Here is a 24,922-nt window from a genome sequence, read left to right on the forward strand (position 1 = left end):
GCTATTTAAAATAAATGACTCTTTTCAATAACGAAACTGCTGAATTATCTTAATGCTATTCATATAAAATAGAAAACTAAATTAAACCCTTTAAAAAGAGATGTGACCTAAGAAGATATGTATCTTATTTGTACAGTGCAGTTATCTGTTTTGGATTTGGGTCGCTGGTTAACACACGTGAAAGCTATAGAACAAAAACTGAACATTTATTCTATTAAATAAATACTGTTAAATCAATTCATGACAAATCAGCAGTCAGAAAAGGTATATCACACACCACTCGTGCAGTAACTTGATGATGGTCCCGACCCTTTTGTTCACCTCCCTTGGTGAAACCCTGTGGTTAGTGACAGTCTGTTTGTCTGTTTATGTTTAACAACATAAAGTAGGCTTGGTATCATCATGGAATAAAGCAGATCAAAGGGCGATCCTAAAGTAATAAACTAATTTCAGAAAGTCGGCAAGTATAACACTGCTGCCAAAAGTACACTCTATGCCTCTACATTTCAAACAGTAATACTGCTATTGATTTTATTTAAATACACTAAGCTTGCCTGCAGGTTAAGTGGGCGAAAGCGCCTACGAGAACACAATAACTTGGGGTGGATGATGAAATGTGGATGACGTGATGATGCAAGAACAAAATTACGTGTCAAAAAACCCACTTTCATTTTGCCTCGATTACCTCCCTAAGAGAAAAATCCCTTTTCCAACCAACCCAGCCCTTCATCCGGTCTGCAGAGGGTGCCTTTGATTTATCCACCGGGAGTCTGTTTTACGCTCTGTGTGAGGAGGTAACGTCTTGCTTTTCCTTCAATCAAACTCACCCATTCGTGCATCGGAAATGCCTGGAGCTGCGCCCTCCCACGGGGGAGGAGAGATCAAAACATCACAGTGTCACTGGTTCTGCTTCTATAAAATCAGCAAAGGTGTTTCTGAAGAGCCACAGACACCCTGGAGAGCAACACATCTACTGAGACATGCAAAGGTAGGGATAGCCTCATCTATGCCCTCTGTTCCTTCTTTATTTATTATATGCCTTTGTTTTGTTTTGTTTTTGAATGTATTGTGAAGTAGTTAGTTCCTTGTCAAACCTGATTTGTGTGATGATTTGACTAAATATTTTTGTGCGCTGAATAACTTTCCATGTTGCTGAAAACTATCTGGGCAGACCATGTAGAATATCACAGGGTGCTGAATGTGTTTTGCATTTATATCTTTGCGTAAAACATAGTTCACCTTTTTTCCTAAGCTGCCAGTAGTTTTTACCACAGTGCATGTGTGGTTTAGGTTCTTGAGTCCATTTCCTCTCTCTGCTCTAGTGAAATGTGTCATCTAAAGAACAACACTGATTTGTCATGTTTCCTCTCAGCCCTACCAAGCCTCAGTTTTCCAGCTGGCTCATAGAGCAGGTTGGGGCAGGCCAGTACCCGGGCCTGTGCTATGTGGGCATAAACAAGTTCAGAGTCCCCTGGAAGCACAACTCCAGAAGGGACTGCAATGATGAAGACAGTAAAATATTCCGGGTAGGTTGAACAGCTCCTATTACACATGCAACTGCAATTACATGTATGGTATGATCCGGCAAAGTGTGATTAGATCAAATGTTAATGGCTTTGTTGACATCATTAGAGATTCCTTAATGTCATAATGACTGTGTGCTATTTTTAATAACGGCAGGTGTTTAGAGTGGCAATTATAGCATGCCAACATCTCACTTCCACTTCCCTTGAATATAAGTAGCAATACCACAATATAGGTTGTTCAAAATACATTGTTAATTCGTGTTAAGTGGAAATCCAACAATCGAATTGTCCACACAAAGAACTTAAAGTGGGTTCTCATATGCAATTACAGCTTTTAGGATCATTTAATTTTCCCAGTGATCATAATTACATTTGAAAGTGACAGCATTTGTAATGTGAGCATATGGAGTGGCTTTTATCTTGTGTGTTTATGGTTAACAGGCATGGTCAGAAGCAAGTGGAAAAATCCACGAGTTCCCAAACAACAAGGCCAGGTGGAAAACAAACTTCCGATGCGCTCTCAACAACCTCTCTAAAGGTTTCGAGTTGATAAGGGATAATTCCAAGAATAAGGAAGACCCTCATAAAATCTATGAGATCATCAATACTGACTGTAAGAGGAGTCACTTAATCCAGGTGTTATACTTCCACTGTTAAGAGTTGAATGCAAATGAATCTACCCTTGTTTTCTTTATCAGCAGGCAACCTTGAAAGTCAGCCAGTACAAGACTCCCAGGAGGATGCTGACATGAGTCCAGATATCTACAACTCTCCCACAGAGGACCAACCTTCAGGAAATGAGGTGCAATATTGTCTGGGTTTTCTGTTAATTGGTGTGATATCAAACTGATTTTCTCTGTGGTGTTTTCTTCCCTTAGATACTTACTAACTGCCTCAATACTTTTCCCCTCCAAACAGCTAATTCTTCTGAACAATTTCATGACCTTGGATCTTGGCAGCCAGCCATCAGGTAGAGTGTTATGCAAAAACGCAGTACCATAATGTCATAGAAGAATGTCCTCTCCACCTGTTTATGGTTTTACATGGTTAGTAATGAGGGTTGAATATAGTTTAATTTGATTTGTATTGTCTTTAATAGATGTGCAACTATGGGCAAAAGACTATGTTCAGCAGAATCCAGCTGTTCCTGAAAGCTATCCTGTAGCAGCCGAGAGCCATCCACAGCATATAGCAGAGCCGCCTGCTTACTGTAAGGAAATGTTCAGCCTGATAAAATCACATTCCTTTATTGTCTCTGTAAAGATGTGATGTATTTTAAAATTTATTTTTACAGTAAATCCTCCGCAAGTCCTCAGTTCACCTCTGCAGCCGACTATATATGACCTGGAGATCTCCATCCACTACAGGAAAAAAGAAATGCTAAAGACTACATTTAGCACTGCACTTCTCCAGCTCCATTACCAAAACGAGGTCCCTGAGTTCAACGCACATCGTCTCTGCTTCCCCTCCACTGATGGTCTGCTCGACCAAAAGCAGGTACATGATAACATCAAATAGGCCTTTTGTGGAAATAAAAAAACAAAACAAAAACAAATCCTACAAATGTAGTGAAAAAAATCTCAAGGATCATGTTTTGTTATCTGTACAACTGAGATTGTTGTATAGCTGTAAAAACATGTGATATGGATCTGAACTCCCAAATATTGCAAGTTTAACTTCAGGCTGAATGTCCTTGGCATATGCAACCAACCAAAAACTTAAAATAGGCTCCTGTCAGTGTGGCACATAGTGAATATGTTTTCTTCTAGGAATGCGTTTCACATCACCAGCGTTTTTGTCCAAGCACGAAACCAACAAATTGGGAAACTTCGTCTGTGTTAATTTAGCATGAACTGAAGGAACAAGTTTGATACAAATCCCCTGCCAAGAACTTTGATCCGAAATCCAAGGCTTGAGTTTTCCCTTAAGTTAAATTACTGTACATCCTGGAAACTTTTCTTAAGGTTAAAGTTTTTCTAATGGCAACCTTTTTCTTTACAACAGGTCGAGTACACTAACCGCATCCTGAACAGCATCCAGAGAGGTCTCTTCCTGGAGGTACGGGACACCGGTATCTACGCCTGGAGGCAGGACAAGTGCCATGTGTTTGCCAGCACCAGTGATCCCAGTGTGGCTCACCCTATCCCCAGCAAGCTGCCCCCAAACACCATTGTGACGCTCCTGAGCTTTGAGAAGTATGTGCATGGTATGTATACATCTCTCGCTTTTTATACGGTTGGAACAAAATGACTGTGTGTAATAATGGTTACATTCTGTGTGAAGCCAGCATTAATTTGCACCATGCAATAAATGTTCCCACCTGTATCTGTTTCAGAACTGAAGCAGTTTAAAGAGAACAATGGTGGCTCTCCTGAATACGCCATCAACATGTGCTTTGGAGAGAAGTTTCCTGATGGGAAACCTTTAGAGAAGAAGCTTATAGTTGTCAAGGTAACGCTCTTTTCTAGTTTCACCAAAAAGACACATACAGGATTGGAGAGCGGCTCCTTTTAGTTATGCAGTTTTTATATGTGTTGTAAAATGTCTCAATGTGTCACTTCACCCCCGCAGGTGGTCCCTCTGATCTGTCGACACTTTCACGAGATGGCCCAGATGGAGGGGGCTTCATCTCTTCACAGCAGCAATGTCAGCCTCCAGATCTCACACAACAGCCTCTTTGATCTTATTAACAACGTCTTTAGTCTACCCACAGCTGAAGAGCCAGCGAGGGCTGCTGCACCTTTTCAAACTCAAATATGAAATCACTCAAACATTTCAAATCTCAACTATCCATGGGACCACCCTCTGCTCTGCAAAAAAAAATTCTCTAACTGGTAAATTGTTGAATGTGTCAGAAACTGAAGCACAAAAAACATGAATTAGTTTGAAGATTGCATACCGTCAATAATCAAACACGTTGCTGCTTTGCAATGCCTCCTGTTTTCATTAGTCACAAATGTTGGGAAACATTTTTTTATCACTACAACAGTAGATATGAGCTCCTCCTCTATTGGACTGTTACATTGCTCACTCAAAGGCCACAGCTCTTGCCTTAGAATACTTTTATATGATAACTGTACATGTCAAATCACCTGCTAATGAAATGTACGGTTCCTTTAATATTATATATGTACGTAGGAACAGAATGAGGCCCTAAATGATGGGAAATCCTTCATAAGAAGTGTTTCGATATTTATGAACTTGTAAAATGCTTAAACTGGATGGGGATGTATGTTTCTGTATGAGTCATACTGCCACTGACTACAATGTTTCCTTGTTTGTGATGAATGTTTTTGCACTTACTGTTTTCACGCACTTTTTACACTGGAAAAATCCCTTTGAAAAACTTTCATTAAGATATTAAATAAACTGTTTAACTCCGAATGAAGTCTCAGTTTATTACCACTGTGCTGCAGTGTGGACTCGGAAAGGCTGGGAGGTAATACTTGTAATTGATCAATTTAAATAAAATTAAGGTTATAATGTACTGCTTTCTTATAAGTCAAATCAAGCCTATCATTGAAAGACCGTAAGTGGTCGTGGATAATGACGACGATTGATGAATTAAAGAGAAAGATGTCAAGTCATCTATAAAAATATTGTCCAAAACAGAATCATGTGTTTTCAGTCTTAAAGTAACACCAATACACTTGAGATACTTACAGAGAGAATATAAAAGGGCCGTCTCTATGCTTGTCATAGAATATCTTCAGATGTTGCCACCTAAAGCCAAATCCTGCTTGAACCGAAAAATGACATCAGGAAAAAGAAATGTTAAAAAGATTAGATCGAGACAAACCCTTTTCATCATCAGTGGTTTATTATCAAATGTTCCCTCTTAAAAACATCTGGCCTGTCTAAGGTAAATGAGGAAAAAAAGTAAAATACAATCAGATAAACATGAGCACCTGTGTTTGTAGATGTTTTCATTCCTATTTCTTGGCTTTATAAAGCTGATTTCATGGGACAAAGTACAAGGCAAGTCCAACCACCCTCATAATCCGCCTTCCCAGCAAATAAACTCCTATTGACACAGAATGACTTTCTCAAGAACATTTCGATAAAAGAAAGCAAAGAGTGAGGTTCACTTTTAAGACACATTAACAAAGCAGTCCTAATGAAACTGTGATTACTGTTAGTATAGCAGACACCTCAAAGTGAACCCTGAACAGAATACAGTTCATTTTGATATACACACCTTGGGAATTGCTGCGATTTATGAGATATTCTATTGTTCCTATTATTTATGGACTTTTCATTGATCTCAAAAACCATGGATTTACATGGAAATAAAAAAAAAATCTTATTAATATATATTACATACAACAACAACAAACTGTTGTTAAAGGGTATGTTGACATGAGTGCACCAGGTAAGACAGACAGCAAGGCAATACAGAAATGAACGTTTCTGGGGACTGAAACCCATTGAGCTTTTTGAACATGAAGGCTGTATTTTAACTCTTTCCACTTCAAACTAAAATGTATACTTATGGTAGTGTGGAGTAGTATTCACAACTGTTTAAAAACAGAATTGTCAAAAACAAATTGAATCTCTATTATTGAGAAAAGAGTGGACCGGATGCTGGACTGGATTTAACTCTTTAAACATTGTTTGGGATGTGGAAGACGGATAATACAAAACAGAAACCAGTCAGCTCTATAAACTAGAACCATTTATATCAGTCATTCGCAACACAGATGAAAGTAACATAAGTGGATATATCAAATCTATATTATTTACAACCAAATCTAAAATGGTTTCATATCTTTACGGATACACTTTCTACAAAAATTGCATAACAGTGTTGTTCCTTAACGTTACAAATGTCTTAAATATGCAAATAATGCATATTATTCTACCACTTCTTAACCAACAGAAAGTTGTGTCACTGATAAATACCCACAAAACAGCCTTGTGAAACTCAAAGCCCGAGCTGCATCCGACGCTACCTGATTTCTGGCTCCATGGGGGGGTGGGGTGTGTGTTTGAGATTTGCCTCTTTAAGGCACAACCTCCAGGTCTCCCGGTTCTGAGATGATCAACACAAAGAGTCCACTTCTGGCAGTCCAAGCACAAGTCCTCAGTAGGTGCAGTTCAACAAAAAAGTTTGAAAAAGAACTCAGAAACCTTGGCATTGTATAAAATCTTGAAGCTGCTAGTTTACCATTTTGATTGTAGAGTTGGAGATCACAGCCAGTAATATGACTCAGAGTGAAACATGGTGTATGGGTTAGTGTTAGCAGTGGCTGTCCTCGCCTTCAATGTTTGCCTCCTCACGGGCTATCAGAGATTTTCATGTCATCAGCCTCCTGCCCTAAGTCCTCGTCTTTCTTGTGTTTCCTAGCGTGTTTGAATTTGTCCACGTATGCCTTGACCAGATTGCCCACCTTCACTGGGTTGATCTCCCCACTCTTGCTGTGGCACACCTGGTGACCAGGAACAAAAGCAATATTATATATTCTCAGGAAATACTGACTCAAAGTTCTTGTTTTTCCGGCAGTGGTGACAAACCTTGGCTAAGTGTTGTACTCACCTTCTGGACGGCTTTGCGTAGAATCTCTTTGTATTCATCCTTGTTGATGTCTCTGTTCTGGTAGAAAGGCTTGATGGCAAGCTTCACCTCTTCTATAGCCCTCTCCTGCATGTGCAGCTTCTTCAAATACTGATGGTAAGGTCATACAAATCAGACATTAGTTTCCAAAACTATTGTCAAAGGAAAAGGAGTTATAATGTTTAGTCTAAACAAAATATCCCATGAGAATAAGTGCTCTATTCAGTCCAAAGATTACACACTACAAACACATAATCACCTGATCTTTCCCCATTAAATCCTCTTCCTCTGCTTCTCCTTGTTCTCCATCAGATCTAGAGGAGGTTCCAACAGCCCTCCTCTTGGAGGGTTTACTGACAGCCGTAGTGATGTCCTGTGAAAGCCAATCCAAATGATATGGTCGATAAGAACATGGATTACACAAGGCAGGAATAAAACACTGATTACATCATTTAGGGCTGCAAAACAATGATACTTTTGTCAATAAAATTGTGAGAAAATGCCTTAATATAAATAAATCTTGTAATGTCCCACAATCCATGGCGAAGTATCAACATTTCTCATTTTATTTCATCATCAAAACTTTTATATATTACATATCTGTAGAGGATCATAATGGTAGGAGGAGGAGGAAGTGACCGAATCAAATCTGTTGACAGCAGGTTCCTGCACTAAAACTTTTACTTTCGTTTAGTCTGAAATTATCTCAGTATCAGTTTTAGTTTCTGTCACGTGACTTCACCCAGAAAAATACATTTGCTCTTTTATAGATAAAACACTGCCGCCCTCTGGTTATTCAATCACATGACACACTTATAGTGTTGAGCTAGCACAATTAGGTTAACTGTTAGTAGGTAATACCTGTCCTACCTGACTGGATGTCTGGCCTGTTGAGGAGGGTCTGCGAGCCCCTTCCTGCTTCAGCTTCAGTTTATACAGAGACAGCTCTGTCAGGAAAGATTCAAAAGAAAACATTAAAGGTCACATATTATGCAAAATCCACTTTTTCATGTCTTTCATACATAAACATGTGTCCCCTCTGTGGAAGGAGATTCTGAAAGTTTCAGAAAAAAAGATTCTCTCTCTCTTTTCGTCCTGATCCATTTCTATAAAAACCTGTCTGAAAATGAGCTGATCAGATTTTGGCCACTTTAGGATGTCATGTTTTTTAGGCTTGTGTAACCATTAGCCAATCACCAACTAAGGTAAACCCCCCCCCACACCTTATCACCTGAATCTCCTCCTAGAGCACCATTGTGTTATTTTTAACCAAATATCTCTCAGAGGGGCGCGGGGAGTGGCTCCTTATTTTCATCTAAAGTAACCGACAAAGAATCAGCACTTTTGGAACAGGGCTGAAACAGAGGGGTTTATGGGATGCTACAATGCATGATCTGCTTGGTGTTTCAGCCAAACACTTCAGAGACATGTTTTGTATATGTCTGAGACCTCTAACATATTGAGGGAAAGCAGTATAATAGGGGACCTTTAAGCTAAAAAACATTTTATGATCTGTAACAGCTAGACAAAATATCAAGGAAATTGTATGTAAAAAAAAAAAAGGCTTTTGACATCTTCCAGCAGCAGGACTTACTGCTTGCAGACTTCTTTTCTGGTTGAGGCCCATCAGGCTCCTGTATATTCCAGGTGACCCTCTTCCCCTGAGTCTTGGATTTGGCTACGGTCGATATCTGTTCGCTCTTCCCCTCCTCCTCCTCCTCCTCCCCCTCTCCCTCCTTCTCCTGTTTGACGGATGCACCGCTCTCCTCTGAGCGCTCCGTCTTCACATAGTCCAGGCTGTCCAGCATCACATCGACATTAAAGTCATCATCAGAGTCCGAGGGCTCCTGGACTTCCTGCTTAACAGAGTCTGGTTTTTCTCTGGAGGCCATTAACTCTGGGTCAGACACTGTATCCTGGAGACTGTCTGCTGGGACAGGTGTGGTCAGTGAGGAGGATAAGGGGGGAGGGGGTGAATGGCATAATTTAGGGGAACTTGGCTCAGATTTAATAATGGGGATTGTACACTTCTCCGTCTTGATGGGGTCTTCTTTTTTCCCCTTCTCATCCATGCTTTTGGCCACCATGAAAGCATGGATGTCAGATTCTTCTTTCTTAATCTGTTCACTAATAGAAAACACATCTTCAAACATATCAAGAGATGCTTGCTTTTCTTTCTTCATTTCTTTTTCAACCTTGATCTCTGTAGCTTTTCCCGCCGTTGTGTCCTGGCTCTCTACCTTATGGTCTTTCTTTGTCATTTCAGAGGCAGGAGTATGGGAGGGAGTCTTTTGTTTGATCACTGGGGCAACGTGTTCCTCTATGATGGAACTAACAGGTGCATCCTTTGCTTTTTTCCTGTCTTGTGAGCGTTTTGTGTCTTTAGAGGACGAAACGCGGGACCCTGAAGTCTTCTGAGTGCTCTTGGATGAAGACCCTTCTTCTTTCCTTTTCTCTCTTGAGCTGGATCTGGACCTGCGTCTCATCTTGTCTTTTGATCGAGAGTCCTCCTTGTCTTTGGAGGAGAGCGATGGCTGTGGCAGTCGTGTGTGACCCTTCTTCCGTTCCCTGGATACGGATCTGGACCGTGATTTCGACCGTGAACGTGAGCGACCCCGACCGCGTCTCTTGTCCTTCGACTCTCGGCCTCTGTCACTGTCTCGATCTCTGCCATCGCTTCTCTCCTTGCTCCTTTGTAAAGGCTTCTTCTTTCTGGAACGCTCTCTGCTGCTAGATCCAGAACCAGACCTAAGATCAGTGACGAGAGACAAAAACCTTTAACAGAAGCAAACCACGTCAAACAGCAACAACTACATATTTGATACAAGCAATATATTGGACAAAGCGTTACATATTTACCTAGATCTCCTCCTCTCTTTGGATTGGGAGCAGGATCGCTGTCTCTTTGGGCGTTTCCTCACAGGGGACTGAGAGCTTTCAGAGACTGAGCGTGCACCAGTCCTCTCTCTGGACCTGGACCGTCTGGAACTCTTTTCCTTTTGTCTGCCTCCTGGGCCTGATGCCTGGCGGTCTCCCCTCTTCCCTCGGTCTGTCTCTGGACTTTTAGAGCGCCTCTCCTTCGAAGCTTGGAAGGTCTTCTTCTTTTGGCCCAAATCTCTTGACTTGTGAGAGGACTTGGAGTCAGATTTAGTTTCCGGCTTTTGTTCCTTCTTAATGGGAGTAGAGCTAGATGCTGATAGATCTCGAGGAGCAGTGTTAGGAGGGACAGCACTCTGTGCACTCTCCTCTTCTCTCTTAGTCTTGAAGAGATCCAGTCTGTGTTGGACAGGTGGTGAGGTGTCTTCTGTCTTTTCACTTTTATCGCTGCTACCAATTCTTTCAGCTCCCCCTGCGTCATCCAACCCTAGTTCTATCTTAACTTTAGTGGCTAGCAACGATGTTGTTTTCTCAGACTTTATATCTATTAGTCTTGATTTTGTTTCTACCTTGACATATGTTTCTGAGAATCTGACCTCCTGGGATGTGGATTCCTGAGCGTTAGCTCTCATTGGTTCTTCCTGTGAGACCTCAATGTCCTGTGATTCGGTTTTGACAGTCACCAGGTCCTGCTGCCTTTGCTTCTTCTTTACTAAACTAGAAGCTTTCTCCTCATGTGTTGCATTCTGGGAGCTTCCATGCAGTCTTGCGCTCTCAGCTTCGTTGTCTGAGCTGCTCGAGTCTGACAGAGTGGGATCAAAAGGATCGTAGATAGTATCGCTGCTTTCTTCCTGTTTGACCGCTGTACGCGCTGCCAGCAGCTTCTGTTTATCTCTGTGCAGCTGTCTCTTTTTGGCTTCGTTTTCCTTTTGTGCCCGGGTCGGCTGCGTACTGCTTCCGGCGACAGGAAGTGACGAGCTGCCTACCTGCCTCGGCTGCCACGTGTTCCCACTTGTGTTAATGCGGAAACTCACCGATGACGAGGATGATGCCGACGAGGAATAACGAGGCTGGCTGGCAGAAGAGCCCATGGAGGAGGAGGAAGAGGAGGAGAACGAGTTGGAGAAGGCTGAGGAAGAGCCAGGTCCTTCGGGCGTCTGCCTCTGACCCTCGGCCCGGCCCTTCTGCTGGTCTACACTTTGCTGCCGTCCCCTGTCCCCAGCAAGACTGTTCATGCCCGTTTCTGGCAGGCTGTGACCATGACGACTGGTGGTGGAATTGCTACTGCTTCCCCTACTACTACTGCTGCTGCTGCTACGATCACGGACATCTTGATTGGTGCCATTATTTGTGACATCACCGCTCTCCCTTTTGATTTTTGGTATCCTAGGAAGCACTGACACATCTACCCACATGGGCTTTGCGGGTGCTTTTTGGGATTGTGATGAAGCCATTCCCTTGCTCTTGGTGCTTAGGGAGGGGCTGGGGGCTCCGTTGCTTCTCTGATGACCGTGGGGGTGCGTGGGTCTGATCGGAAGAGAAAGCTGAGAAGATGGTCGGATCTGGCCGGTCTGCAGGGGCGTGTGGAGGGGTAAGTGAGAGGAGCTCTGGGATAGAGGTCTGTTCATGGAACTGTGGGAGGATCCTGGTTGGTCTACATTGTAGGGGAGGGACGGAGAACTGTCTCCTTGGTTGGGGGACATCATTGGGCTGATCTGGGTGCTGGCCTCTCCTGAGCTGTTGTCGTTGCTGTGGCCTGGGTTTAACTCAGATTGCATTACTGCAACACAAAAACAATTTAAAAAACACATATTAAGAATTCAATTATTGCTTTGCTTAGACTGTACACAGCTCACATTAGTTATTCACATCAGGATTATAAAAGACCCCCCCCCCCCCCCCCCCCCCCCCATCACCAAACTGTTCTGTCTGTTGCCGTCTGGCAGGTGGTACCGCAGAATCAGGACTAAAACCACCAGACTCTGGGACAGTTTCATCCCACAGGCAATAAGACTGCTAAACGCCTGAGCTCTGTTAAAGGTGGGGTAGTTAATTCACTTCAGACAACTTTTTGTTATATTCCATGGAATGCTCTTAACATCCCGATAGCAATGACATGATGCACTCGAGCTGGTTTCCCCATTCTTACCTACCCCACCTTTAAGTGCTCAATAACCCAAAGCATTCATCTGGTTGCATCTTAGAATGTATTTAATGTATTATCTTAATACTTATCACTGGATCAAACAGTATTTGATTGTATTTCACTGTACAATATTTAACCTTACATTCTGTTTCTTTCACCTGCACTATTTTCTTCACATGTATTATACTGTTTCATTTGCACTATTTTTATATTATTATATTAGTGTTATGTCCTATAATAATATGTTGCATTGTCAGAGGAGCTCGGGACCTAAGATTTTCATTGCCATAACTACACTGTAGCTACTTTGCATATGATAATGAAACCATTTAATCTTATTCACGTCAGAGTTCGGGCAAACTGGAACATTCATCAACAGCAACACAGTGAGTACACCGTGTGATCTTTGGTCTTGCTGTGTGCCACACACTTACATGACTTTGTAGCTTTAAGGGAACCATCTCGATTGATAACGACATCACAGCTGTTCATCAAGAGGACGCTTTGTCCTGATAGGATGCTTCCCAGGAGGTCGGGCACAGGAGCCGCCTCAACAAAACCCGCTGATTGGGGAACGTCCATACCTCTCCTGGTGTAGCAAAGCAAATCCTTAAATTAGATCATATTTCAAGCTAGATACCATTGTGATGATAAAAACATTCAAAACACCCGATATATTACATATAAGAAATTATGGTCACTGTCATGATGCACATAAGTAATGTTTGGATTTGTTGTTTAATAATTTCATTTATTTTTTTTATTTTTTTTGGTTCTTAGCAAAACACAGAGAGATTAAACCAAAATATGTTTAAGTAAAACAACATTAGATTTGCATTAAAGAATTACATAAAATAAACATAAATTGTCATAGAAAAAAGCAGTGATTTATGCCTTTTCTATCATGTAATGTTATCTATGTAATATTAGGTGGGGCTGTGGAAGATGGTAACTGAGCAATTCTAGAAGGTATGATTACCCGGAAGGAAATGTAGGCTTTAAAATATGAGAAGACTTATCAACAGATTCAAAGTATCTGACTGGCACTTCAGGGGAGCCTTCACTGACTGGGGTTGTACAAAGGCGAGAGAGGGTAATCAAACATACTGTAATAGTGGTTTAGATGATATATATATATATATATATTAAACATTATTGTACATTTAAACCAATACATTCTGAGGATAATTAGTTACATTTAATTTTTTTAATATACAACATTTTATTTGAAAAAAAGAAAAACGTTCCACTGGGGAGGAAGGGAAGGCGGCACCCTAGCACCCTCCATTGACCAGCTGCCACTGCATGTATGTCATGCACATGTTCAACGTGTACAATTGTAGAGATTGATGAGCAAAAACATGTTACTCAAAATCAGAAGTTCAGAATCAGGAGCTGTTCCAAACAACAACCCTTACACATCGTGGTTAGAGGGGGGTGTTACCTGGAATGGCCTGCAGTGACGGGTCGAGCTACTGGCTGGTGAGAGCGCAGAGCAGAGCGAGAGATCCCTCGTCTCTTGGCCTCCAACAGCGATGTGACGCGGGCCTGCTGCTCCACCTCCTCACTGGTCAAATGAATAATGCAATTCACTATTAGCTTGATAATTAAAATAGCATATGCTTAGCTGTGTACAGTTACACTCTGAAGAACTAGCCAACTACTAGGTGTTATATACTTTAATAGGTTAGAAACACATATAAAAGGTTTATGATATTGCCGGCCCAGACCTAATCATACCAATGAGAAATATTTGAAGTCTGTAAAATGGTATTTGTGTCAGCAGTACAATAGGCACAAGACTTCTTCTTACCGTTCCGATAAGGGATCCAGGTCGTATTGATCCCCGTGGATAGAGAGAGATGCAGCACCGATGTCAGCACGCATGTTGCTTAGCGTGTTCTCTGCTGGCCGATACACTGAAGGAAGCGAAGAACCCTTTTTGTCCTTTACAATTCGGAGTGTATTAGCAATACGGCTTCGAGCAGTGACTGGCTTTTTCACGATCTAGCAGGAAATCACAGGTATAGTTTATTTAGAGAGAAATCAACTGACAGATTCAAGAGGAATAAATAATTGTATTTATACTAGGGCTGTCAGTCGATTCAAATATTTAAATCGCATGATGTCCATAGTTAATCGCAAATGAATCGCACATTTTGTATCTGTTCTAAATGTACCTTAGAGGAATATCTTTCAAGTTTTTAATACTCTTATCAACATGAGTGGACAAATATGCTTTATTATCATTGGAACAATGACAAATATTCTCTTGAATATTTTCAATACAACAACCTGGGACCTCTCTCTCTCTTACACTCTCTCCCAACCCTGTGTACTTCTTTGCCCTGAGCCACTGGCTCAAACAGACAAGCCTGTTTACAGTTGTCGGCGAAATGCCGCTCCTCTGTCTTCATAAAAGTCAAAGCATGAGACTGAAGCTCCCACTGTGGGTCACAATAATGCGCTGTGATGTGCAGTCGACACTTTGGATGCGATCCGAATTATCTCACACATTCCCTCGTCCTCCACAATGTTAAGTGTCCTGCAAGCTTTAGCCACCCATTTAGCTATCGCTGTTGAGAGATTGCTGCTCGTAGACGCCGTGTCCAGGCGACTCCCCAGCAAACTTTCAAGAGTGGTCTGCCGCAACCGAGCGGAAGGAGCGGGACTGTCAGCATCAGCTGTGTGTTTGGCTTCCTGCTTAAAACACCTTTTTTTGTATCCATATCTCTCGCTAGAATCTCCCACCATCCAACTAACAACAACAACAACAACAACCTCAAGCCTTTGGGCTCTGAAACTACAGGGCGGGGCGAGGACAAATACACGTGCGTTAACGCACATTAAAATAATTAGTGGTGCTAAAAAACAATTGCTGTTATTAACGCATTAACTTGACAGCCCTAATTTATACTCTTCTGAAAATGTAAAAAAATAAAATTACATTAACCTCCAGTTAACAACAAATGTTGATGACAAACTCACCCTTCTTCTGGATTTAGTCCTCCTCACTCTCCGTTTCCTCCTCTTCACTCCTGTAGTTGCTGCTTTGCCTGTTTTACTTTTAGCAGAAGATGTCGTCTTTCTTCGCACCTTCCTGCGCTTCCCTGTTAAAACAATAACATTTAAACGATCACGTCTTCATCACTATTTCCTGCTTTTCTCTCTGCTAAATATTTTTCTGTGTTTAAATATGTGAGAAAAAAACTGTTGTGAAATGGTATGTGTGTGATTACTTACTGGTCTTGCGCCTGTGGGTAGTCGGGGGGCGGGGGGTGAAGTCCCGTATATACACAGCCGTGTTGAGCCCAGCCACCACAGCGTTAATAGTGTCATCGAGCCAAGTGGACTGGATGAGAAAGGTGGGAGCCAACTAGGAAGAAAAAGGTTTGCAGCACTCCATTGGTTCACTTTGACAACCCATTATTTATAATTACAACTACAAAACACATGCACAAGCATTTCAATCACAAATCAAATTGACAACACCCGTCAAAAACTCATGCCATCTTTTCTCCTGTAAGAAGCACTAAATAACATTATCCAAACACACACCAAATGGGTCGCAAATGCAATCAGTAAATCTTATTTGCACAACAACAAACATTGTGGAACATGAAAACGCAAAAAAACCAGCCTGCGCTTATACTATATAAGTTAGTTAATAAATAAGCCAATACTGAAGCGCTACGCCTCATGCCAAACCTGTGAGGAGCGTGCCTGTGTGATGCGGTGGCGGTTGACATTAGCGCGAACCCTCTCGCTCTGCTGTGTCCGGGCGATGGCTCTGGTGGGACCTGCAGCACCGAACTGGAAGCGACTGGTGGCAGGACGGGCGGTAGAGGGAAGGCTCTCTGTGTCGCTAAGTTCTTCAGCTGAAACCCCTGAATAAAAAAGATTTAAAAAGATGCTAAATGGTGCAAACAATTCTTAAAAATGGCCACTTGATATATGACGAATAGATATAGGTTAACATGCCCCTTTTATATGATTTTTTTCGTTGCAATATCATTTGGTAGGAGCTACAAAAATAAAGAGCAATTCCACAAAGACATTGAATATTGAATTTAGGAAGGCTTGAAGGTTTACTTGAGCGACGGTTGGTGGCTTCACACTCTGGGCAGAACCATTCCTCCACAGGAACAGAGTCCAGAGGAGGCGTGAGGCACTCCATGTGATACCTATAGAAGAATAAGGCATAACAAATACCTCTGATGAAAAAGAAATCCAGCGGCAGGTTTTATTTCTGTAATAAAGGCAAAAGCTGACAACATTCAACACACCAAGAAAGGGGTTATGTTTTCAAGACCTTTGGAGCAGCTCCAAATCACAAGAAAGATACACACATTATCTGTACATTTATGGAAGTATAGGACTGCGCTGTTCAATTTTTTTTCTAGTTTAGCACAAAATATCCATCTCACCCAGAATCACAGCCATCGCAGAGCAAGAGGCGGTCCTCACGGTCACTGCCCCCACACGCCTCACAGCTGGTCTGCTCCAGGTCCAAATCTACTACTTCCTGAACTCCTTCCTTCACAGGCTTTTGTACTGTGATCTGAAGCAGAAAATAATCCCACATAAACATTATCCTAAATTAAAAAGACTAAACTGGGGTCATTACATGTGTTATGCCCAGGCCTAGGGGAACCTAGGCAACCTAGCACTTTGCAGCACAAAGTTGCACTCTCCCCACTTTTCCCACTCCCAAGAACATGGACGCCAAGGCAGAGAAAGCGTTACTAACCTTTAACACAAAAATCTTAACTAACAAATGAGAAAAATAAAACGTAGAGGCTTCTTACCAACTCTAACGTAAAACAGGAGAAAACGAATAATCCAAAAGAAAAAGGGTTTTGCTCTCCTGAGAAAATAAATTGTGTCTACAAAGACGGGTTTAGCAGCTTTTCTTCCTACAGCCTCACAGCAGAAGAGAAGGACCGGTATACGGTAAAATGTAGGTACACAGCACAACAGGACAGAGATCTCAACACGCGCAGAGTAGGAGAAGTTGTGTCAGAGAGCAACTGAGGAACTGCATGGCTGCAGCTTAAATGCTCCCCTCTTCTTCAGGTGGACCAATCAGCAGGTTGAAGGTAGTTAATCAGCTAACGGGCACCACCTTCTTGCTCACTCACACACACTCAGACACAGGAGGAGGGAAAAATATCTATACACAAATGACATAACGACCCAGGGTCGTAACGCATGTTGCAAAAAGTTATGCTAACAGAAGATGAAGGCACTTACCATTTTCTTTACTTTGCCTCCATAACATTTCCTTAAGTATATGCTGTTGAAGGCAATACGGTCCACAGGACACGAGTTTGCATTCTAAAAAGGCAGAAAACAAAAATGTCAGAATTAACCATTCAACTTCCTCCAAGATGTATGCTTTGTAAATGCAAAGTATGTACAATAATATATAACGTGCTTTATAACAAAGTGCTTTCTCCTTGGGTTCATATAACTTACCTTGGCCCATGCAAGGATGCAGTCGAGGCAGAAGTAGTGCTCGCAGTTCTCTGGTGTTGCGACAGGCTGGCTGCTGAAGGAGTTAAGGCAGATGGGACATTTATCTGCGTCTTCATCCGAGCTCATGTCGGCAGGATCAGCAGAGGTTCCAACTAAAGCTCCATCCTCAGCCTTAGCGTCTCCCTCTTCTTCCTCATCTGATCAAAGTAGGTAGAAATAAATTGTGAATGCAATTTACATACTTTATTCATTGATGCTGCAGCATAAAAGAAAAGTAGTGAGCAAATAATCTTGTACTTCTTTCACACAACATGTGTGTAGTGCATATCGAAGAGGCACATTTTCCTCTTTAACTCTACAGACAAACTAAAGTTAGTAAAGTTACAACACTTGTGTAAGTTGAATCAGAGTAGCTTACACTTAAATGTATTTGTTATTGGGCTGTATAAACCTAAAACAGAAACATAAGTTGAGCAAAAAAAGTGACATGATAATCTTGTAACATGAAATAACAAGTACCATCTTCCTCTTCGTTCCCATCTTCTTCTTCTTCCTCATCATCATCATCTTCCTCATCATCACTATCATCCCCTCCACCTAGATGATCATCCTCTTCTTCCTCACCACTCTCAGATTCTCCCTCTTCAGACTCCGCTTCCCCACTGTCCGAGTCATCTAAGAGGAACGCAAATGCATGAGGAGTTAAATAAAAGTATACTTTAGATTAAAACATTTACTCATTCATTCTCATATATATATATATATATATATATATATATATATATATATATATATATATATATATGAATAACATGTTAAACAGGCTACCTGAGATTGCCCACAACGCAGGCCTTTTTCCTTTGCTGTTGGAAGTACTGCGGTTGATCAGCTCCTCTTGGCTGTCATCTTCATCCATGGCTGACCATCAGAAAACCAGCTGAACAATTTCTCAACAGCAACACAGCTTTTCTCTGAAGGAATCCTAAGAAGATAGACCAGAATTGCAGATAGTGTTTAAATAGCAGAATATGTTTGGGATTGTCTGTTCTACAAGCTGAATTTGAACAATAATGACAAAAGTGGTCTGAAAGAATATCATTAGGACTGAGGTGTTTTGGTAGCATATAAGCCAATCAACACACTGTTCAGAGAGGACAGGAGATGATGGAAAGACAATCAACCGACTCTATGGAATGACAAGGTGATATCAGGCCGAGTCTTTGAGCAGAGAGGGAAAGTGATCCTCAAGCATGTGCCCTTGGTCATTGGAATACAGTAATGACTACAGTACACGGATACATTAAACCAAGGGAGATGTTCTTACTAAGCACGATTGACATTTTGGAAGTCGTGAGCAGTTTATAAAAGTAAAAAAACAACAGTTTTACATTTCCCGAATGCTGTACATTACCTGTATTGTCAGAAGACACACAGTTAAAGGTTATCTAGCATTAGCTTGCTAGCTAGGAGCAGCCTGCACGCTATACTATGGCTACATTTGTAAACAAAGAAGAAATCACCGCAGCTAACAGAGTGCTTCCTCTGTGCCGTAGATACAATATGCACCCATTATATATTTAGATGTGTATTTTAAAGATATATGCAATAGCAAGAATGTGAAACTAAGCTCTAACGCTGTTCTAAATGAACAAATGTCGCTGGCCACTACCATGAGCTTCAGGGTAACGTGTTAGCTAGCCTCAGTATAGCTACATTTAGCGAATGTCAACTAACGTTGCAAGCTCCCTTGGAGTCTGCACAATACATTATGTAGGGGACTTACACACATTTCCCAAAAACCGTACAATCTAAATTGCATATTTTAGCATTAAACAATCATTTTAACCAAACCTACCCTACTCAGTAAAGTGAGTTGTGATTTTAAGTGTCTGAAGTCTCCACGGTTGTTGAGTGACACCACCGGCTGGTTAGAGACGGAAATGGCAGAGTGCATTCAGGCTGTGAGTCTTAAAGAGACAGTGTTCGCTTCTTTAGGATCACAGTAGGCCTAATATTAATGCATATCAGAGTAAAGACCAAATACTGGCACTACAACCACATTTAAGCAGCTAATTTAACCATTTTAACACGTGATACCCAAATAATTAACTGATTTGTTGTGCTATTTATAGTTGTTATAGCACATTTCATATAAGAAAGTTTAAGTTACACATTTAGTACCCGTTTCTTATTACATTATAATGAAAACATTTCCTTTAAGGTCTCAATAATCTTGTCAACTTTTTCAATCAGCCTATTATCAAATCTTTAATACACCTGCCACAAGCCACATGGAGCCAATACTGTAAACAGGTGCCACTGTCGCCCCCTAGTGGCATTGGTTACATTACAAAACAGCTGTTACATAATATAATGTAATCCTGATTTTTGAGTTTATGGGGTTATGTGCATCCTGGCTGTAAATAATCCGACAGGGTTTTGGCAGACAAATACTGGTCAGAAGAAATCTTGAGAATAGGCCTAACTAAACCACAAAGGGTGCTTGATGATATACAAGAATCAGAGAAAGAACATCGTGTCCCAGCTGACAAGTTCAAGAGGGTCAATCTGGTGAAGAGAGGTTTTTGTGCATATCTAAAAGAGGACTTTTTTAAATAAATATACCAGACGAAATGGTTGATAATACAATTATAATATAAATACAATATATGGTGGACCTATCCCTATGTGTTATATTGGGATGTCAAAATGTTATATTGGGATGTCAAAACAATGTTTTCACTCCAATGAAACCTCTGTATTGAAGGTCTTAATGCACCCAACTTTGTACATGTGAGATTTAAGGGTCAACTAATTCATATTAAAATTGTAGAGGAATCCTTAAACCCTCACTCTGCTAATAGTGTAAATCATCATAATGGCCCTCCTCCCTGTCGTCATCATCAGATCAGGCTGTCATGCTTCATCCTTGGTACGTGCACAGCCACACTCTGCTCATGGCAACACTGTACACAAGTAAACCGAGTTCAACCACTTTACACTGTAGGGGTGGGGTGATATTTGTCAAACCGGCTTAAAGCACATTTATCCCACATGTACTCGCAGCTCCAGCATTAGATAATGTGATTTAAGGGTAAATAAACCTGAGTCGCATTGCTGTACGCAATAAATAATCAGTAAGGCCAAGAAACTTTTATCGAGAGAATGGTTTATTCCTAATGTACGACGTGCAGAACTGAACGCGCCGCACCCCAACTATAACTCTCAGATCAGTTGAACTTGCTGGCCCTTATAAAGCCCACCCCCCTCCGGTTTTGATTTGACGAGTCTCTTTAATGGATGGGCTACTTCACCTCAACTCGGCAGCTCATTGGCTGCACCCGTTGTTAGTTTCTTTCAAATTTGCATAACCAGGTCGGGTTGCAGATGCAGGGGAGAGGGCAGGGTAGGGAATAGTGCAAGTGAACTGAACTTCAGCGTCGGTGTACTCTATCCTCAAAATGCACCTAACTTAAGCCATGCGCAGTGATTTATTTTAGAGAAAAAACAATTTTGAACTTCGGGTAGATGGTTTGTGGCGTGCTGTCGGCAAAAATAAAATGTTCTTTCCATTTAAAATTAATCCAAAAGAAAACTTGGGACTGGTAAGTAGCTCCATTTATCTTCCACTATTATGTATTCTAAATATCTCATCCAACATATCATAGATGCAATTTCTTGAATTATTTATTTACAATTGTCACATGTATTGGTCATTGTGAAACTTTTAATGACAGTTACATTAAAAGCAATGTGAAATGTGTTTCGGGACATCGTGAACCATCAGTATTTTCAAATATTTAAGTAGCCTACATTTTTGGGACAAAAGAGGGTTTAAGAGAATTGTCGATTTAATTGAACTGTTATATAATCTTTGTAATTTGATTAATTTAAATAACGGTATTTCTATAAGTGATCAAAATAGTCTAGAAAAACTAGCCTTCCATTTCACACCTCATGTGTCTGATATGACTGTTGTATTTCACAGCCTTTGTCTGTTACTCCACAGATTGTGTGTGCTTATGCTTATCAGTATGATATCTGATATCTAAAATCAGGTAAGCCACTGACTAACGCACATTGTGCCAGTTGCCAATTCCACTGTGCGTGTGACAGCGGCTAACCTGGTTTTGGGAATTCTTCATATTTGTTGGCTCGCCAAAGTCCAGCCACCACCGGACCAGAAAAACACCTACAGTAGATCTACAAGCAGCCCTCTATCATTATTTCCCATGTTCACTGCTGGGACAGTACTGCTCAACATGCCTGCCCTCCCAGTGGTGTCCATGTGTACTGTAGCCTACTTCCTCCTATGTTCACATACTGTACTTTATTTAGGGCCAGTGGCTTTTGCCTTGCCTCCTAGGGCAGACCTCTCTAATGCCCCCTACTGCCGACTCTTGGTGAGTGTTTTGTTGCAGTTTCTGTTTCACCTGGCTTCTTGGAGAGGTTTCCTGGGGGTCCTCAAGCAAAAATAAGCATAAAGCTGCTGAAGTTTATTTCAGTGTGTCCACCACTTTATATTACTAGATGTTCAGTCATTTACAAGTTTGTTAGAAGTAAGATAATCTGTATCTGTAACATGTAAAATGTATTTTTAAAGTGACACGTAAAGTTTCTACTCCAACCAATTGTGGCTTCCTGTATCTTACTTTCTGTTTTACTACAGTGTGTAATGTATTTCTTAGAATCAGTGAGAACGTTTCAAACCCATTTGTTTCTAAGTGTGTCACAGAGGAATAGATAAGTGCAGTATGTCAGACTCATTAACTTGTGGCCCCATTCATCATCATAATGTGGACGTGCAGATGTTCACTCTCCAGACGACAAGGACGTTCTTTCCCGGACACCCACTGCCTGTTTCTTATAAATGCTCATCAATCACTTCATAAAAAAGGCAGTCAAACGCTTAGCTTTGTAACCCATTTTAGATTAATCCAAAACCTTGAGTTCATAAGGAGTGCAATTGTATGAGAATTTATAATTCCCTCGGTGTGGTGTCCTGAAGCATCATCATAATCTGTTAATGTCCTGTTTACGAGATTGGAGTCCTCTGGGTTTAGATCTGAAAGTGGGGGAGGTTGGATATATTTCACTTTGCATGTGAGACTGATATAATAGGATCAATGTGATAGGGGTAAGTACAAAGAGAAAGACATTGTTTTTTTACTTGTTTGTACAGTATCCTTGATACTCTGTGTACAGTTAGTGCTCAGAGTTGCACCATGCTGTGGGCTTGTCCAGACTGAGGGAAACAAGGATTTGGAGTTTATCTAACCCCTGCGGAGCCAGACAGCTCCAAATCTTCTAAGTAAGATCCAATTGTACATCATTAATCTAATATCTAAACTAGGGATCTCACATACTTCTCCATAGTAAACAAGGTCCCAAAGTGGAAATTAACTATGAAGAAACCTGATGACATTTATTTTTGAAACCGAATTTGTGCATATGGTGTAATGGAAAGGGAAATATGTGCATGTTTAGGATTTCACCAGGCAAGTGCGACCAGATAAGGTATTTATAGAATTCCACAGGGTTTCAGTCAGGGGTTAGCCAGAGCACAAGGAAGGCTCACGTCACCCAGTGCGTGACAGAAAGAATATTTACTCTCCAGGGTAAACAAACAGGAAAGGGGTGGAGGACAAAAGTGTTATGCAGTAGCCGACTAAGTGCAACTGTGTGTTTATAGACAAAACATTTTTTTTTAAAAATGGGGTTTTTACAGAATGTTTTAAATGTTTCTGGTTCTAAGAATAAAAACATTAACCCTATTTGAACGGCAAAACACACAATACACTTTAAAAACAATGACAATAACAATGTATATATATTATATACACAACTCAATAGATTTATTGTCAGCTTCCACAAATGATCTCACTTCTGTAGTGCCCTCGTGTCTTTATGGTCACATGTCTTGTAGATATACTGAGTTACATCACCCATATCAGCGGGGGCAGCTATACCAGGATGTTTGCCACATTTCCCTCGGCGTCCAAGGATGAACTTTGTGAACTCTCAATCAGCTACCTGTGAAGACTGGCTTCAAAACACACAGCAATGATTGTGAAATGATGGACCCATGGACCGGAGGTAATGAGGAGAGCATTCATATTTTAGTACCTATAACATATTCATACTGCATTTCACATAGGAGCTTCATGGCACTGTCATTTTTAGAAAGTGCACACTGGTGTGTTAATTATTTAATGCAGAGTATTCCAGAAGCACTGCCCCTTCCTCTCAGTTACTGCAGTTACAAGAATGATTACGAGGACATTTGACTTCCTGAACAGGGCATAATAAAACTTGACGAAATATTATCTTATACACAATGCACATTTTTATTATATTTAAATACACTCATAGTAATAATTGCTCTAGGTAAAAGGTTTCTAAATTATTTTACATTTCATACAGATACTTTGCAGTGTTTACAGTAGCAAATCTCAAATATATTTGTCTTATGTATATACAGTATGTATATCATATTCGATTAAATAATGAATTACAAACAAAGGAGTTTGATAAGAGGTGACGGTGACAGAACAGTGAACAACTCCTTTGGCCCTGCGGTCCATGTTTTATCTCCATGACGACTCTCGGGATGTCAGGACTGCAAGACACACAAAAATAAGTGGGGATGATGATCCCTTTGTTTATTAAACATTGTATAGCTAAGACACAGAAGGAGCGACTGGGGGTCACTCCAGAAATTCACACATAAAAAGCATTAGCTGACACAAGACCAGTTATTTTACCAGCAGAGGGCTGTGGACCATAACTGAAGTCTTGTAGTCAGCATTGACAGAATTGTTTTTTAAGAAAACATTAAGATGTAGTTTTAAGCAAGGATTGAATATAATCCCCCAAAGAAAACACCACACTGTAGACAATAAGGAGAGAGTGCACACGTCACTTTGACCTGTCAGTGAGCCATAAAGATAGGCTAAGTGCTATGATAAGGTAAATACTGCTTGAGGTGGTTTGGAGGGTCCTTTCTGGAAAACAGTATTGTTTACAATAGAGACATCAAAAGCACTGGAAACAGCAGCTCATGTTCGCTTGATGTTTGTTATAAGTGCTTATGAAAGTAAGCTCATACTATGTTTTAGTACACTGAGGCACAACACAAGTTATGACAGGTCAAATGTTCGGTGTAATGGCAGCAAAAAGAACCAGGCGCATCCATCCCACAAGAGGAAAAGAAAGATATCGTAACAAACCATGGCCTTGTTGCGCTACTTGTGAAATGTATCCCTTGTTTTAGCAGGGAGCGTGACAAAAATAGACTGGCAAAGGCTATAAGCTTGTCAAATAAAATAATTTTGGAGCAGA

At 41.0% G+C, this 24,922-nt stretch overlaps 3 protein-coding genes across 10 annotated transcripts in view; 1 reads left to right on the forward strand and 2 right to left on the reverse strand.

Annotated features, from left to right (window-relative positions):
- The first annotated feature begins 756 nt into the window (after nucleotides 1–756).
- irf7 (interferon regulatory factor 7) lies at nucleotides 757–4,910 on the forward strand. 2 transcript variants are annotated; one of them, XM_079683885.1, is made up of 10 exons: nucleotides 757–988; nucleotides 1,373–1,526; nucleotides 1,968–2,139; nucleotides 2,228–2,328; nucleotides 2,445–2,496; nucleotides 2,626–2,736; nucleotides 2,821–3,023; nucleotides 3,531–3,732; nucleotides 3,862–3,977; nucleotides 4,098–4,910. In XM_079683885.1, the coding sequence occupies exons 1-10, from the start codon at nucleotides 981–983 to the stop codon at nucleotides 4,284–4,286; spliced, it is 1,308 nt and encodes a 435-aa protein (XP_079540011.1). In that variant the 5' UTR covers nucleotides 757–980; the 3' UTR covers nucleotides 4,287–4,910. The 2 variants fall into 2 exon arrangements, with proteins under 2 accessions (XP_079540011.1, XP_079540010.1); XM_079683884.1 differs by having other exon boundaries at nucleotides 781–988; nucleotides 2,225–2,328.
- A 415-nt stretch (nucleotides 4,911–5,325) lies between these two features.
- Nucleotides 5,326–19,548, reverse strand: phrf1 (PHD and ring finger domains 1). 4 transcript variants are annotated; one of them, XM_079680298.1, is made up of 19 exons: nucleotides 19,437–19,548; nucleotides 18,410–18,563; nucleotides 18,101–18,256; nucleotides 17,582–17,778; nucleotides 17,357–17,440; nucleotides 16,531–16,664; nucleotides 16,196–16,287; nucleotides 15,827–15,990; nucleotides 15,347–15,479; nucleotides 15,092–15,213; nucleotides 13,917–14,110; nucleotides 13,548–13,670; nucleotides 12,538–12,692; nucleotides 9,940–11,737; nucleotides 8,675–9,828; nucleotides 7,942–8,027; nucleotides 7,340–7,453; nucleotides 7,063–7,191; nucleotides 5,326–6,955 (listed from the first exon to the last, which is right to left on the reverse strand). In XM_079680298.1, exons 2-19 carry the CDS (start codon nucleotides 18,495–18,497, stop codon nucleotides 6,803–6,805), a joined length of 5,076 nt encoding a protein of 1,691 aa, XP_079536424.1. In that variant the 5' UTR covers nucleotides 18,498–18,563; nucleotides 19,437–19,548; the 3' UTR covers nucleotides 5,326–6,802. The 4 variants fall into 4 exon arrangements, with proteins under 4 accessions (XP_079536424.1, XP_079536423.1, XP_079536422.1 ...); XM_079680297.1 differs by having other exon boundaries at nucleotides 7,951–8,027; nucleotides 15,812–15,990; XM_079680296.1 differs by having other exon boundaries at nucleotides 15,812–15,990.
- A 4,356-nt stretch (nucleotides 19,549–23,904) lies between these two features.
- The window catches only part of rassf7a (Ras association domain family member 7a), a 34,439-nt gene continuing 33,421 nt past the window's right edge, over nucleotides 23,905–24,922 (reverse strand). For all 4 annotated transcript variants that reach the window (XM_079680841.1, XM_079680842.1, XM_079680839.1 and 1 more), the window contains one exon: nucleotides 23,905–24,200. In XM_079680841.1, the coding sequence (XP_079536967.1) occupies nucleotides 24,169–24,200 (32 nt within the window). In that variant the 3' untranslated portion in view covers nucleotides 23,905–24,168. The remainder of the gene's footprint in view (nucleotides 24,201–24,922) is intronic.

The sequence above is a fragment of the Notothenia rossii genome, assembly GCF_949606895.1.
Source record: "Notothenia rossii genome assembly, chromosome: 5".
Lineage (NCBI taxonomy): Eukaryota > Metazoa > Chordata > Actinopteri > Perciformes > Nototheniidae > Notothenia > Notothenia rossii.

What these genes read in the sequence shown, in the direction of transcription:
- phrf1 (XM_079680296.1), bottom strand. Translation starts at nt 18,497, where the DNA reads ATGGATGAAGATGACAGCCAAGAGGAGCTGATCAACCGCAGTACTTCC. An exon ending in GGACTAAATCCAGAAGAAGG is followed by an intron (nt 14,111 to 15,091) that starts GTGAGTTTGTCA and finishes ATTTCCTGCTAG; the next exon opens with ATCGTGAAAAAGCCAGTCAC. An exon ending in AAAGAGAGGAGGAGATCTAG is followed by an intron (nt 9,829 to 9,939) that starts GTAAATATGTAA and finishes CACTGATCTTAG; the next exon opens with GTCTGGTTCTGGATCTAGCA.
- irf7 (XM_079683884.1), top strand. An exon ending in CTTTGAGAAGTATGTGCATG is followed by an intron (nt 3,733 to 3,861) that starts GTATGTATACAT and finishes TATCTGTTTCAG; the next exon opens with AACTGAAGCAGTTTAAAGAG. An exon ending in AGAAGCTTATAGTTGTCAAG is followed by an intron (nt 3,978 to 4,097) that starts GTAACGCTCTTT and finishes TCACCCCCGCAG; the next exon opens with GTGGTCCCTCTGATCTGTCG.